Source organism: Bombus pascuorum, chromosome 6 (genome assembly GCF_905332965.1).
Source record: "Bombus pascuorum chromosome 6, iyBomPasc1.1, whole genome shotgun sequence".
In the NCBI taxonomy this organism is placed as follows: Eukaryota; Metazoa; Arthropoda; class Insecta; order Hymenoptera; family Apidae; genus Bombus; species Bombus pascuorum.
The window spans coordinates 10,552,734-10,568,584 of record NC_083493.1 but is presented as its reverse complement, the minus strand read 5'-3'; the positions used below and the strand labels follow the sequence as shown (position 1 = coordinate 10,568,584).

Sequence of the window (15,851 nt, the reverse complement as noted above, 5' to 3'; positions counted from 1 at the left end):
AAACATGAAATTTCTCATGCATATTTGGTTATGTTTAAGTAAGAACACAGCGTAATTTTTATATAATTGCCTTTATTATTGCACAACTTATTGCGTGTTTGCTAATGATACGTTCACACGATTAATCACATGATTCCTTCGTTCCGTAATCATTCGAACAAAAGACGTTCAAAAGTCCAATCTATCAATCATCCATTCTTCTACAAGGCTTAAAATCTACCCGACTGAAAGTTCACTCAAAATCTAACCGCAATCTACCATGTAACTATTACTCTGAGTTCGAAGTTAAAGCCCTACCAAAGATTCAAATCCCGGAATTTTCCCCAGCTGCCCGAATCTGTCTCACCCATTTAACTGTCGAAGAATCGGGGTCGCAGCCGATCGTTCAATCGGCCAGGATTTAACGCGTAAACTTCGTCGTGACGCCATCCGCTCACGCCTAACGGACGGAGGGAAAGGGTGGCGAAGTAGTGTGACAGAGGGTGCAGGAATATACGCGCATGAACGCGGAGAGGGAGAGAGAGAGAGAGAGAGGATAGGTGAATCGGGACATAAAATATTGCTAACCGCCTCGCGGCCGAATTTAATTCCCCGGTCTGAACTCGGGGAGAACGTCGAGCGGCAGAGGGATTGCTGGGGGTATTCGTTGAGGAAGGGTGGAGGGGTTAGTCGACGGTGCTGGCCTCGTCGAGATAAATCTTCCTGTCGATGGCTCACCACCACTCGGATTAGAGTCTACATTTGCACCTACTCTACCCCTGGCTGGCTCACTCTTTTCCATCCCTTTTTCCGTCCTGCTATACTTCCACCTCTTGCGGCTCTTTCCCTTCGAAATCTGCCGATACGACCACCCGTCGGCTCGCCTCTTCGTTCGGTGGAAAGACCATCTCATAAATTCGCCGCGGCTCGTTATAAATTCAACTCTCGTTGGACATGAGCAGCCAACTGACTACAGAGTACTGGAGAGGAAAACGACGACGGCTACCACGGGGTTGAGGACGAAGGGAAGGATGCTGGATTTGCGTAGCGCGTTGATCGGATAGCAAGAGCCATTATTGGGGTTGTCGCGATGAACAGAGTGGCGACGGTTCGTGGCTGCAGGCCGCTGGATAGATGCATTCCTGATATGAACGGGACGCTGTCAGCGAATCCGCGAAAGGTAAAATACGGTATGGTTACATATGCGCAAAGATACTATGTGTTCTCTTTGCAAGTATCAAGAAGTCGGAGAAACGATTCGATTTTATGACGAGAGGAATAGCGTTTATGATAATGATGGCCGAGTGTCTGCTGTCGAGTGTCGAATACCGGACGCGTAAGAGAAATGTTTTCTTCTTATTCGGTTCGTTTTAGATTGATAATATGTTGGTAGAAAATAGGCAAATGTTTTTTGCTATATGTATACAGGCTTCTGCCGAAATGATAATAAGGATGGAATAAGGTCACCATATTTTATGACACGTAATCTGAAACACTTTATGAAAAGTTAATTGCAGTGTTAAAAAGAACTAACAAATTGGAAAGATTCCAAAAAAAAGGTTGCTCGACTTTATAATGATTCTAAGGCTTTGTTCCGGCTTGTATAAATTAATAACTTAGTCTATTCTTTGACTTTTATGATCGTTTATTTAAAAAATCCGGATTTTTTTCGATCACGCATCTTCGATCGAGTTACATATGCAGGCCTGTCCGGGACAATCCTAGATATATGATAAGAGCCTATGTTAAAATACGTAGTAGTGACCGAATACGGAGCATGTATAAAAAAATGTTTTATTTCCATTGAAATCGCTTTACATCGATTGATATGAAATAGTAAAAAATTTTAATACAAGCGTACAGGCTCTTTTGTAAATGAGCATAAGGAACGACGAAATGCTCGTTAGCAAATACATTTTCATACTTGGTCATTTGCACGTTAATTGAAATTTTAAGGGCACGTCACAGTGGCAGGTAACTTACTCGCAAACTAGCTTTAACTAACTATCGCACTTATGGTTTACAACGCTTGCCATGCGGTGGTACGGCACAATGATGTCTTCCTACGATTCCCCCTATACATTACTGGACAACTTGAAGAGTGATGTGCTAAAGTACAGATATTGGCGTACCTGTACACGTATAAGTTCTCCTTTGATACTTGTGCTTATAAATGATGATCTTGACATTTACGATAAATCGTGTTCTATTCTTGCACGTTGTTTCATCCTTTTACACCCCTTTTGTGAAGAAATTATTCGTTGCATAATGATGCACCTGCATACGCTTATTCGTTGTCGAAACTAAAAAATTTTAAATTGATCATTTTCATCGTTCTGATTTTGTTAAGATTTAACATTAATTCATTAAGGACCAAGCAGAGTTAAGTGTACGTAATATTATTGTAGAACGTAAATTGTTAACGCTTTGTTAACGTGCAACGAATATGCTGGAATAATAGGTACTCTACAGAAAATCAGTATACAAACCAGAAACATAAATAGAGTGCCTGTAATTTTAACGAAAAGTCTATTATAGTATAATTAAATTCCTTCATTCTTCATAAACTCACAATGTTTGGATGAACGAAAAAATATATATTATAATTAACAAAATATGCAGCTATTATCCTTTATAACCGCAATGCTAAGAAGAAAAATTCAATAATATAAATTAATTTTAAAAAATTCGTGTTTAATCATTTAATTCGTCGTATGAAATCCAAATGAAACGTCATCCAGACAAATTGAACTTTACACGAAATAAAGTATCTACGGCTCGCACTCGATTTAAAATGAGCATCCTGAAGGAAACACGATGTTCTGCGGGTCTCGAAAGGGGAAATGTTAGATCTCCGCCTGGCCACCAGGAAATGTTAACGACACCGAAGGCAAAAGTCAACGGATATCCCAGGCGTGTCGCGGAGACGTCGTGTGTCATTTGTCGAATGTCTGAAACGAGAAACAAGCAGTGGTATTTCACGAAGAGGTTCCTGGTTACGGGCGAGTCTGTCTTCATGACTCAAAAATTATTACTTTGCCTGACAGGGACAAAGGGAAGCGTTTCACTTTCGTAGCGCTTTCCGAACTTTATTATTCATGCTACATCTAAGCAGAGACGAAGATTGAAATTATCCTTCGTCGTTCGTCTTGGTGAAGCGTTTCCAGGCCGGAGATGATGCATAAATTACAATAGCTGGAAGAGCATTTGATATTGTACGAGCAGTAGCTTAATACGCGAGAAGTACCGACGAGAATCGCATGAGAAAGAAAAATTGCTACTCGAGAAACGTATTCGAGTTGATGTTGTTTGTATAGGAACGAGCTCAGCGTATTTAAGAACCATACCGTGAACGTAATATTTTTTATTCGCAGTTATCTTTTCTGTTTCTTTTTTTTTTTTCTATTAGTCAATTTACGTTGTTGAATTCTGTGTTAATGTTGTAGTCATGGAAGAAAATCCTAAGGATTTGTGTAAAGTTTGACAAAATTGGAATGTTCATAGTATCGTCATAAAGACTATTTGTTTTCAGATAAATGGAAATTTTTTGAAAAATTTCTGACTCGCAAAATAAGCTTTTGTAAAGTAGCAGTTATGCAAATTACTTTGGTCACGCTTTTTAATTGACGTTTACGTGACTTTTACTTTAAACCTTTCAGCGTAGTAGGTAATATAAAGAAAATGAATAACGTCCATCAAAAAGTTATATGAGGCCTTATTTTTATCAAGCAAAAATAATTGAAACATCACAGGATTAAAAAAGCGTACCAGCGCAAAAGCACAGTGAAATAACGTTCGTACGCTAAATGGCCGTTAAATACGTATAAAACGTACACTTTGTCAATTAATTAATCCCACGAGCTACCCGATATAACATACGTAACGCGGGCGAATAAATAGAACAGGGTGCGAGAGTTTATTTTTATTTCCCATTTATTCGTCAGATGAAGCTAAGTGGAAACGGGGCTTTCCTTAGGGCAAGTTACGGTCACAGTCGAAATATCGAATTTGGTGAGAAAAGGTGGCCAGAGGATAAGAACAAAATAGGGAGCGGAGTGTACGAGAGAAAACGGCAAAGGGGAAAGAGAAAGAGGAAAAGGATCGTCCCTAATCCGCGAGATCGAGCCGGTAACGCGATCAAAGCAGCTCCCTTCCGGTCTCTAAACCGATTTCCTTGGATTCGTAGAAACCTACCACGTGAGTCGATGGATTTTCCTTCTTCTCTCATCCCTTCTTCTTTTTCCTGGAGCCTTTTTACTTCCATCGGTATAACCCCCCTTCCTAACCGACCTCCACCATCCTTTCGTCCAGCTTCATATCAATTACTTTACTATCTCCACACCCTTGGTGATATATGTAACAGAATAAAGATAACAATCTCCCTTAAATTTTCGTCCGTGTGGAACGAACGTTTCCTAATAAATCTGGCCGGCTATCGGATTTCGTTACATTTATTGATAATTATTTCGTTTTGTTCGGCTAATCGATATAATTTACCGGGATTCATTAAACCCAGTAATCGAAGAGCGATTTTTGAATGTTCGTGCGATCGAACGAATTTACCAACTAAAGCGATGTATCGTAAAGTGAGGTAGAAATATACATTGCGTAAAATAAATCTGGTTTTTATTATACAGTAAATATTCATGGCATTATACTACTGGTAGGTAAAAATGGTATTTGTAGAACATTTAAATGTATAAAGTCCGATAATTTTGGAGGAGTAGCTTTTCACAATACAAGTACTCATGAGTAGTATACAGAGGAAAAATGATACAAGTGAAATAACGTTTAATTTGAGGGAACGTTGAGGGTAAAAGATTATTCTAATAGAAATATCTGTATGTTCAGTTTGAGACAACGTTTAATATTTCACCCAAACTAGTTCATAGTCGATTATTTATTTTCGCAGCCTGTTCATAATTTATATGACGTATCATTGTTGAAATGTTTCTATTCGATCCATTCATAGCACAAAAGCACGTATTTTGCGTGTTAAATACTGAGGAGAATCAAATGAGATGGAATGTCAAATCATGTTGTACATAAGATTGTAAAGAGTAAAAGCATATTGCATACAGTAGTATGGAAGTTCATAATGAAATTTTTTAAACACATCTTGTTTTCTGAAAAAAGGTACACTTTTACCATTTTTCCATTAAACGTCTCAAAAAGTAGCGATAGAATGCTTTTGTCTTCCTATATTTACTAAAAAAAAAAATCTATTTACCCATCTTTGATAAAACATAATTTATAATCATAAAATCGTTTTTTTTCTTTTTTTTTTTAAGTTTAACGAGCGATTTTTGCTTACAGATGGGGAGGCTTTTAAATTATTTTAACTTGATCGAAGGTAACAACCGTGAACCGACCTTTTTCCTTCCGTTGCTCAAAGACTTGTCCGCAAACGCAAACAAAAGCGTGGCCGGAAGTTATGGCGTGTCCAGATCAAAGGATAGGCAAGTTTTCAAATTTAGCATCGGCCGTGGGTCGGATACAAGGGAGAGAAAAATAAGCGGCGCGTTGGCAGTTTACCGAGAGATACGTGTAACAGGTATAGACATTTAGCCGTTTATATGACCGACACGATGTTCTCAGTGGTCAAAATCATAAATTTCGCGATACCAGATGTCGAAGTTCTCACGTCTCTTTGTAGCTCGCGACCCTTCTCGTCGAACGTCAAATCGCTTTTTTGTTAGGCGAACAGATTTCACCGGGAAAATCTTCCTCGTGTTTGGTACACTACGATTCACATCGTTCCTCTTTGGAGAGAGAATGCTTTCAGAACGTTTATAAAAAACTTTCGACCGACGATTTCTTTCGTATTCTTTTTCTCTGTTCTCTATATGCTCTGTTCTTTTTCTACGTTCTTTCCAAGATCTTCCACGGCCAGAAGTATATATTCAGCCATTTAAAGCATATGAAAGAATCGAAAACACAGATACCATGGCACGGTGCTCGGTAAAACTAGAATGTATCGATACAGGCAACAAAAATCAATATGATCTAATTGAAAACAAAGTTATCTATTAACGATTTTTTTCTATCTATCTTTCCTTTCTTTATCCAAAGTTCTTCATTGGAAATACACGCATCAGTTACAATATCGTTGCGGAATAAAAAACATAGATTTCGATTCTATCAAACCGTGCTCGGTAAATTAGAACAGGGAAAATAAAATGTGCACGAACGTTACAGTTAAATCATTCTAAAGAACAATTTGTTTCCATAACCCAATCGAGTTCTACCGAAAGAAGAAAAAGAAGAAAGGAAAAAATGCATATGAATAATAGAGAAAATGGTGCGGGTCCGAGAGATTCGTGTAGTATAGCAATCAGAGAGGCGGTGCACATCGAAGCGCAATCGAGCAGCGTTATTAACGTCGACAGATCAAACAGAGGGACTACAAACAATTTTACTCTGTATCGCTTCTGCTCTGATTTCATTCGGGCAGCGATGCGCCGATGATTGCCTCCACGATATTATAATTTTCATTACCTTTCTCTCTGCGTGTACAAAAGACATTATTAAAACCATTAACTTTACACGGCAATAGTTATAAAGTATATATGTGTATAGAGATTATTACAGATACAATATTCGTACTCGTTGGAAACATTTGCATGTCGTGTACGCGTTGGTAAACGTAGGACGACTACAGATTTCGAGCCGTGAAATCGACGTTTATTTCCAGCTTGTCTTCGACAACAGTATCGGAGGCTGCCGATCGATCATCACGGCGTACTATCGGGCGGGAAAAGCGGCGGAATGTCGATGACGATGATTGATATTAATGATGAGAACGCGAGGTACGCGCCGGTAGCAGCCATGCCGTGATCGAAAACGTACCAAGAGAGAGGGAGGAGAGGAGAGACCGGTGTCGGTTCGGTTGGCGTGTATGCGGGCGTTAATAATCGGCGCACCTGCCCTTTTAATTTACTTCGTCGGCCGTTTCACCGATAAATCGATGATAGACCCGAATGATTGCCCTGTAAATGCTTATCTGCCCGTTAAACATAACCACGTTGTGAAACGCGGGGGCCCGCATCAGGCTTGGTCAACGCGTGTTCACGCGGAATCCTACACGACGTCAGATCTCGATCCGATGAAGTGTTTATTTTCGCGGGCGTTGTCGATCTGTCTTTTAATGGATATTTGCGAACTACGCTCAGCCTCGCTCCCGGTAAATCACTCGGTGATTCGCGTTTTAGGAAATCGTTCGTGGACGACGACGATTCCGGTGAATACGGCCGGACCACGCGGCCACGTATTTCACGCGGATTCTCGTCGCGCCACTGACCAATACGTCACGCCGATCGTCGCCACTCGACGAAACCCGAATGGAATTTTTCGGGCTTCCCCTTGCTATCTATAGTTACCTCTGAAACGTTCTACTGGATTTTGGAGGCAAGCTTTTTTGCTGTTTTTCTTTTCACCTTTTTCCTACTTTTTGGGGGAGTTTTAAACGCTACGGGAATTATAGCAGAGTAAGAGGATGTTGTGATTTCTGGGTTTTAGCTCATAGCTGAATTGTACAGGCCAATAACTGTGCCACCGGTGATTGCGGCAAACGATTTGCGCACTGACGACTTTTCATGTAGTAAAAATATATTTAATTCTTTACAGTTTCGATACTTCATAACTTTGTAATAGCTACGATCTTGATTAATTATGACATAATTGATTCATCGACATTTTCATGATGATTCTTTCACGGCAACTTTCTCGTAAAGGCTTCCCATGCACGATATATATTTTCCATATACAAGTACATTTCTTTTGCGGAGTATCACAAGTTTCAAATCTCTCGTACATTATGAAAATTGTCCCTCGCTCGTAGATGATAGCCTTGACTAAACGTACAACTTCTTTGAACTGCTTCTGACTCGTCCTAAAGGACTGAATCGTTCACTAGAAACGTCCAACATTATTCCCTTCATTAAGTTATGATATCAAAAACATCGGCTCCGCAACCATACCACATTTTCCTTCTATTTATATTTCCGAAGTAACGTATTCCAGGGCTCTCGTTTCGGCAACGGATAGGAAGATCCTGCTCGCGGGTACACGTAAAATAGCGAATTCGAGAAATCATAGAAGATTTTCGTAATTACCCGGCAACGGTAATCCAGTTCCGGACGAAGCAGCCCAGGAAATATAGTCGAATATCAGCTAGCGAGCAATTTTATTTCAATAAACTGGCCGGCGCGGTAAAATTGAAACGACCTGACAACAGAATAGTGGAAAAGAGAGACAGACAAAGCGAAGGGCAGAAAGAGAGAAGGAAGGAAGGAAGGTAGCGTAATTTCCGCGGCAAACTAGACGAGGACAGCCGCGGTTCGTTGCGGTCGTACTGTAAACCTCTGGCATTTTTCATGGAAATTGCCGAGCAATTTCCGCGCTGTCCTACCGAGAGTAAGAATAGCTGGAGAAAAAGAAAGTGCAAGGGTGGACGGAGGAAGAGGGAACTGGGTAAGGAGGAAACGTAAGAAAAGTAAGGTCTCGAAGCGAAGTCGACGTACAGCATAGCTTCTTAGATGTTACGACGAATGAGTCTTCATTAACGGCAATTCGCTTTAAACTATGTTTGGCTTGCGGCAATAGCACGAGAAGGGCTAGACCACCTAGATACCACCAGAGGCGCCGACAGCACCAAGTCGGACTACCTCCGTCGACGTCACACCCCTTTCTGTTCCGAACGCTGCTTGAATCGACCCCTTTGCGCCCATTCCCGCTGAACAACCACAGAACTGTGGTTTTCGACTAACCACCCGATAAGTCGTTGGCTTTCCGGCAATAACGTCAACAAGAAAACAATTAACCTGTATGCTCTTGAACCAGCAGGCGAACACGCCTTTTAGTGCGCACGCTTTCTTGATTCAGAGAATTTTGACAGGAGAGGTACAAAGTATTTTAGAATTATGAAAGATTCTTGATATGGAATTTTGAACATCGATTAGTGGAAAATTTGACGGCGATCCTTTGTAAGAAGAATTATAATACAAAAAATGGAAGCTGAAAGATTTCAAAGCTGTTAGGAAGCACCACTTTCTACTTGCTTTTGATTACTTTCCAGTAATTCCGTTAAATCGATAAACGTCAACTCAAAATGAAATTACTTCTTGAAACTCGCTATAAATTCAATCGATAGTAAGTCAACTAATACTCGTAGTAATAAATTCTTGCACCTTTGTCTGCGAAACTTATGCTTTTCTTCCTCTTTCAATGGATGTAATTTCAATTTTAAGACTGCCTCCTTACTGCTGCCAATTCTTCAATTGTTACATTTCTACTCGAAAGTTTTTGTTTCTATTTAATATCTGTAATCGGAAAATAGTTCAAGAATATTATTACACTTTTGTTGCTCTAACTTTCTTCGTAATTAAGCGTTAGTACATGATTGCCTTGCTTCTCGAAACCTTTACAAAATTGGCTCGCAAGTTTCGCGATTAACATGTGGATAGAACGTGGGCTAGAAGTTGGTCGAAACGCGGCCGGAGGAGAATAATTGCTACTCGTCAAAAATTCGAAAGGCTACTTGACTCCATCCGAAAGGTCAATCTTGGCGGAAACTCGTCGAAACTGGGATAGCACAATGGAGGCAGCTTGGCCGATTACGATCGACAGAATTCCTTTAGACGCCTGGCGTGGCTCGAATAGGAGCAACGATCGCGCTCCAAGAGAATCTCGGGTATCCACCGAGTCTCTAGAAACTATTGGTTGGACGTTCGTTGTCACGAAACATGTGAAAAGAGGCCTCGAATATCCTCGCGAATAATTCCTGAATACAAGGTGAATACATTATCATAATAACAGCATTTGAGTTCGCCCAAAGAACATAATTGAATGAGAAATTAATAATTGGAAGTAACATTCACTATCTCTGCCAGATTAGAAATTTGTATAACTTATTGAAAGACGTAGTAATAATATGTTCCTGAATTTATTAATTAATTATTGGAATTCATTAATTTTTGTAATGTCTGAACTGATCTTTTGTTATTTGGTTTATAATTAGCAAACCAAACGGTCTAAAAATATAGAGCTTGTCAAGTTATAAAATAGCTCTGCAAAGATTGCCAATTACAAACGTCAATTCTGGTTCTAAATTAGCAAAACTGACGTATCAGATTTCTTGTTTTTGCAATTACTAAAAACATATAAGTGCTTTTATTCAGACAGAAATATGATTACATATATTCATCTTCATTCATCTTCATTATCGTCATTATTCATCTTCATCATATTGCTTTAAGTCTAATTAGGTAACATATTTAGATGTTATTATAGATCGGTATTTCTAATGTTAACCTTGTGCAATTTTGTTAAAACGCGTCTATGATGATTCTAAAGATTAAAATCGTCGCAGTTCAATTCATCCATAATTTTACGACTAAAATATACTTTTTTAAAAACAAGTAAGTGGATATTGGATACCTTTGAACAATAGTATACCTCGTCGCGGTTCTGTCCATCAAAAGCAAAGTGAATGGTGATCGATCGTTCGTTCTTCTTTATAGTTATTGAACAGAAACGAAAAATAGACGAAGAGTGGAGTTAGTTTTCAGAGAGGAACATTTAACGAACCTGAGAATCCTGTCGCGAAGAGATCGAGAAATTATAATGGACATTGTACAGAAAATAATCTCACCAAGACGATATCCGGCGAGGAAATGAGATAGTCGATACGGTCCTTCGTTTGATCCGCATTTCGTATAAATACGGATATATTTTTCCTTCGTGAATTAATCACGTTGTCCTGCATGACGGATGGTTAATATCGTTATTACCCATCCTAGCAGGGAAATTAACTTCCAGTCGCTGTGGTTTGCTTAATATCCTTTCCATCACGTTTACTTGTCACCGTTTCGAATTTAATTAACCGTATGAAGACTAAAAGTTTCGGACTTGTCGCGCACAGAACTTTTCTTTATAAAACATTACACTCGAAACAAATATTATTAAACTAACAAATCAAAGTATCTGCCATATTCTCGAGATATGTACAACTACTTTTGTCAACGTTCTCGGAATTCTCTTTTTAGAACGAATCACGCAAGATGTGTATTGTATACATTATGCATTATCGATTCCTCTCAACCTTGCGACTCTTCTCTCGTTGTATAAATTGCAATTTGAAACTCTCAATTCGACGTTGAATTCGAATCTAAAAATTCGAATTGCAGTTTTAATTGAAAAACCCAAATTTGAGGTTGAATTAAAAAATTTGTGTTTGTACTTGAATATGGAAGTTCGAATCTAGAAACTCGTACGTAAAAATGCGAATGTAAAAATACGAACTAAGAAGTTTGAATTTGGAATTGTTCAGTTATTATTACAAGTATAAAACCACAGGCAGTAAAGATCATTTCGTGGTAATACCGCAGTCTGAAGCGCGTTAAAATCACATACAATTAACTGTAACGTTCTAAAAACACGTTCCCTACGGGACCATCTCATTGATATCTCGCGTGATATCATAATTCATCATCCATCCCGGGAAGCCCGTCCCTTTTTCCTCCAAGATTTTCATCTTCGTCGACGGTTTGGAATTCATCGCGCGCAGGTTCGCGTGTCCTGCATTCGAAAGCCACAATTCTAGCCGAGCGGCTGCGCGACGCGTAAGCAACCGGCCACTCGTTTAATTCGTTTTAAACAAAGCGCTATTTATCACGGAAGTTATGCGGCCAAAGCTGGACGAAGGGGGCGAAAACGGAGAATACGTACACGCGGATGTCGAGACGGGAGGAAAAAACGTGTAACACGGTCGTACGTTAGTACAGTGATAATTTCGCAACTTGTAATGCTCTTTGGGCTTGAAACCGTGAAATTATGGCGGTGGCCGCGCTAACTTCGCGTTACGTCAAAAGTTCCAGCGCCCGTTTAACATACGTCCGACGGTATTTATGATCCGACGTATATTTCCGCTTTGTAATTGCCCCTTGAACCTGAATCTCACCGTTTCTCCCGGCTTACTCCTCTTGCGCCACAGTAACGACTTTCGAATGCGTATAAAACTACCCCTTCCTGTTCGAATCGACTTCAAATGTTCGTACGTTTCTACAGGGCAAAAAATCGTCGCTTCGAAACGAGCTGCAGGCATTACGCTTCTGTGATTTTTAAAGTAAAACCAGAACAGAGTTATAGAGTGAAGCACTTTGAAATAAGGTACTGGAAGTTAAGGTTAATAGAGGTTAGAATAATTTAATACGCGTGTTAGTAACGAAGAGAAGGTCACATTGTGAAAAATGATTTTATTCTTCGTTTGTGTTAACGGAGAATTTATCTGTTATTATTAATATAAATACTAGACTTGGATTAAAAAATCATGTTTATAGTTCAATGATTCCGTTGTGAGTTCCAAGTAGAGTTTAATACAATATAATGTCATATTTATATATTTATATATTTCGTTTATACTTCGCATTTAGATCGTCTAATATGTTACCATTCGGAAAAATCTAATCATAAATAGAACGAATTTTATCAGGGAATAATCGATCCCAAAATGGTTGAATATTCGCAATGATGGTTCACAGGTCTCTGAATATTCTACAAAATCAAGAATGTCAAACCTTGCAGCCGTTTACTTCCGCGTGTCCGCGTTTTATTTATGGTGCCTGGGAACAAGCGGTGCGACAGAAATTAATATCGAAAATCGAGTCCGGAATCCGAAAAAGCTTGCCAGATTAAAGACCTTCGTTAAATACAATCTTCGATGAGGCGTGCAGCTGTGGCAGCGTCCTTATAATCGTTAATCCTTCTTTCTCTTCTCTTGTCTTTCTCCCTCTTCCTCTCACCATCCCCGTTTTCTGGCTGTTCCCTTGCTGAAAATCGTACACTTTCCTAGTCCTGAAAAGCAAGCTGGCGGCTCTCTTCCCCGCAGGAGCTTATCTTCGGAGCTTTTAATTTCGAGCGACCAAGCTCTTTATATCCACGAGAGGTATAATTATCCACAAGAAGGCAAAAGGGTAGCATTGAATATTTTAGCTCATGCCCCACTCTTGCTTTCTCCTTTTCTTCTTCTATCCCTTGTGCCACTTCTCTTTCGCTTTATGCTAGTGTTTCCATCTATTTGTCTTCCTTCTTTTCCGCCAGTTGTCCCATTTGTCTCTCGATGTTTTCACTTCCCTTATAATTGTTCACAGAGTATATGCGGCATGCAAAAAAAAAAGAACAAACAGGACATGAGAACAATTAGGTCGGCGCATATGAAATGTGCGTTTTTTTTCAAAGTTTTAATTTGACGTTAAATTTGTTTTGCTCGTTAAATTTTGTGACATCGTTAACCATTAATATATTAAGGAATAAAAAGATTATTACAAATCACGTATTATATATTGTGTTAAGAGGATTCTTGATGATATTTTATAAATTTGAAAGAAAAATTGCCACAACAATTGCGGAAAACATAAACGCTCTATTCTATCTAAACAATTTTTAAAATTATCAATTACTTTGAAATAGATTGTAATAATAAGCAAATTGCAATAATAATTGTAAAGTTCATAAATTTGGAACTGAATTTTAATAATAAAATTTACAATTTAAATAGAAACAGCTTTATTCTCCAGAGTTTTCAATTCTACGACTGATAGCGCTTGTAAATGTGGGCTGATGAAACCAGTTAGTTGTTGGGAAAGTACACTTTGATTAAATGTATGACGTTTTAAAGAAACTGCGCGTGATTAATATTTCATTTAAACAAACGGCTAAAATAAAAACTAGAATAAAAAAGGAATATTCCAAGACCATATTTTGAAAGACTGACAAGAAGAAGAAAGTAAAAGGTAAGAAAGCGTAAGTAAAAGTCAAGTAAAAGCATTCGAGTCAGCGGCGACCGAGAGGCAAGAGATTAAGGCACAGAGTTACGTCCGCTATTTCGCAGTCAGATTTACATAAGTTCCCTCGTTCCTTTCCTCTTACATTCTCCTTCCCCGGAACATGGTCTCGCTTATCGATTCTCCTTTTTCCTCTTCTCTTTCGGTGTTCCCTTTTAATCGCCCTCCCGCTCTTTTTCCTGGCTCGTCCATTTTTCACGCGCGCACGCCTCTACCGCCGTTAATTATCTGCCATTTGATAATCCTCTGGTTCTCCACCACACCATTTTGTATGCGGTTTTACGGCCTCCTATTTGCCACGCTAATTTCGGATTCAGCGGCTTCTTCACTGATGCTTCGTATGATTGATCTTTCTTACTCGTGGACAAAAATCTGATTCCGTTGCCTGTTACCAACATCGTATCGCGTTCAGGGAAAAAAGAAAAAGGGATAGCGTGTTTTCAGTGCTGGTTCGGTGCAAAATGGACTGTGTGGAAATGGGTGGGATGTTTGGACGCAGGGCACGTATGAAGGAAGGCTCGTGTTTCAAGAAGTAAGAACCGGAGATCAGTCTTCTCACGGTTCTGTTCCTCTCCCCATCCACGGCCAATTTTCTGCACCCGGTGTGCGAGGACGAGACATAAATCGTTGATAAATCATTGGGAAAAAATGGCCTGGTAATTACAGCCTTATTAATCGCTGGCAATTATGCTCTAAGGCTTCGTTCGTCCTTTTTCGTTGTTTTTTCTATGCAACTGCAACTTTTTTATGCGTTATCGTTTAGGAGTCTCTTGCCATCTGTTGCTTGAAATACGTACCAAGTTTTCTGAGATTTAAAGATAAGAAGGGGAAAATTTAATTTAAGCATTGCTCGACTGAGAAGAACTGTCTTTAGTTTTGTGACGTTAGAGTTACTACACAAATATTTGTTTAATAAGTCGTAAAGTTTGGGATCGCTAAGTCTTCCATAGCAGCCACGAATATAAGAGAAAAATCATCAAACACTTCTAATATAATAAAAAGCGCTTCCGTCTGACCACTGACGTCTCGCTCTACTGACGATTACCAGAAATAGCGCACGCTGTTCTTGTCCACTTCGGTGTCTCCAGCACACACTCTACGTGTATCAATGTGATTCTATCAATTTTCAATTAGCAATTCCTTAAACATAATAATTTTTTTATTTCCCATATTCTCTTACGTATCGTTTAATTTTTATTAAACATATATATATATATATATATATATATATATATATATATATATATATATATATATATATATATAACATAAAAACATATATAAATCATATCACATTCACATTTGTAAAAAATAAAACTAACTGAAGTTAAGGTATCTTCATCAACGTTTAATTCTTTATTAACTTCTTTCTATTACTTCTGTTAAATTTAATGCAGGTTTATTAACTTCTCATAGAAGTTTCAAGTTAGGGAGCAGTTGAGTTTATAGTTTGCAAAAACTCATAGAAAATTTATAAATTAAATTTCCTACTCGCATATAATATCTAATAAATGCAATTCGTACAGTAAATCGTGTTTCATTGCAATCTTACTTATTTAAGAACGATTAACTAAAAGGACGAAGGACGGTTTAAACTTCGTTAGTTTCCTAAAATTGGACAAAGAGAACATTAATGTTCACGATGACACGTGTTCAGCGTGTTTATCGCATGAGAACTCGTACTACGAGAGAGGACAGATGTTTCAGTTGACTCGTTTGTGATTTCAGAATGTCTCGAGGGCAGTCAGGCTGGTCGGACGAGCCGTGCACGTCGACCGGAGGTCGAAACGTGCGACAGTCGGCAGGGCCATCATCAAGGACGACACCTCCGATTCTCGAGGACCGCACTTCCGGCACCGCGTCATGTAAAGGTGGATTCAGGTTAGGTGTTTATGGATGGAGGAAAAGGTGTTTGTACTCTCTGGTGCTCACTTTGATGGTCATCGTGATCCTGAACCTGGCGCTCACCGTGTGGCTGCTTAAAGTCATGGGATTCAGTTCCGTAAGTTTGTGATATTCAACATGTTCTAC

The 15,851-nt window shown here is 39.1% G+C and overlaps 1 protein-coding gene across 5 annotated transcripts in view; it reads left to right on the top strand.

The window, feature by feature from the left end:
- The window catches only part of LOC132907822 (zeta-sarcoglycan), a 187,319-nt gene that overhangs the window by 146,007 nt on the left and 25,461 nt on the right, over positions 1-15,851 (top strand). For all 5 annotated transcript variants that reach the window (XM_060961235.1, XM_060961238.1, XM_060961237.1 and 2 more), the window contains one exon: positions 15,549-15,822. In XM_060961235.1, coding sequence (XP_060817218.1) covers positions 15,549-15,822 — 274 coding nt within the window. The remainder of the gene's footprint in view (positions 1-15,548; positions 15,823-15,851) is intronic.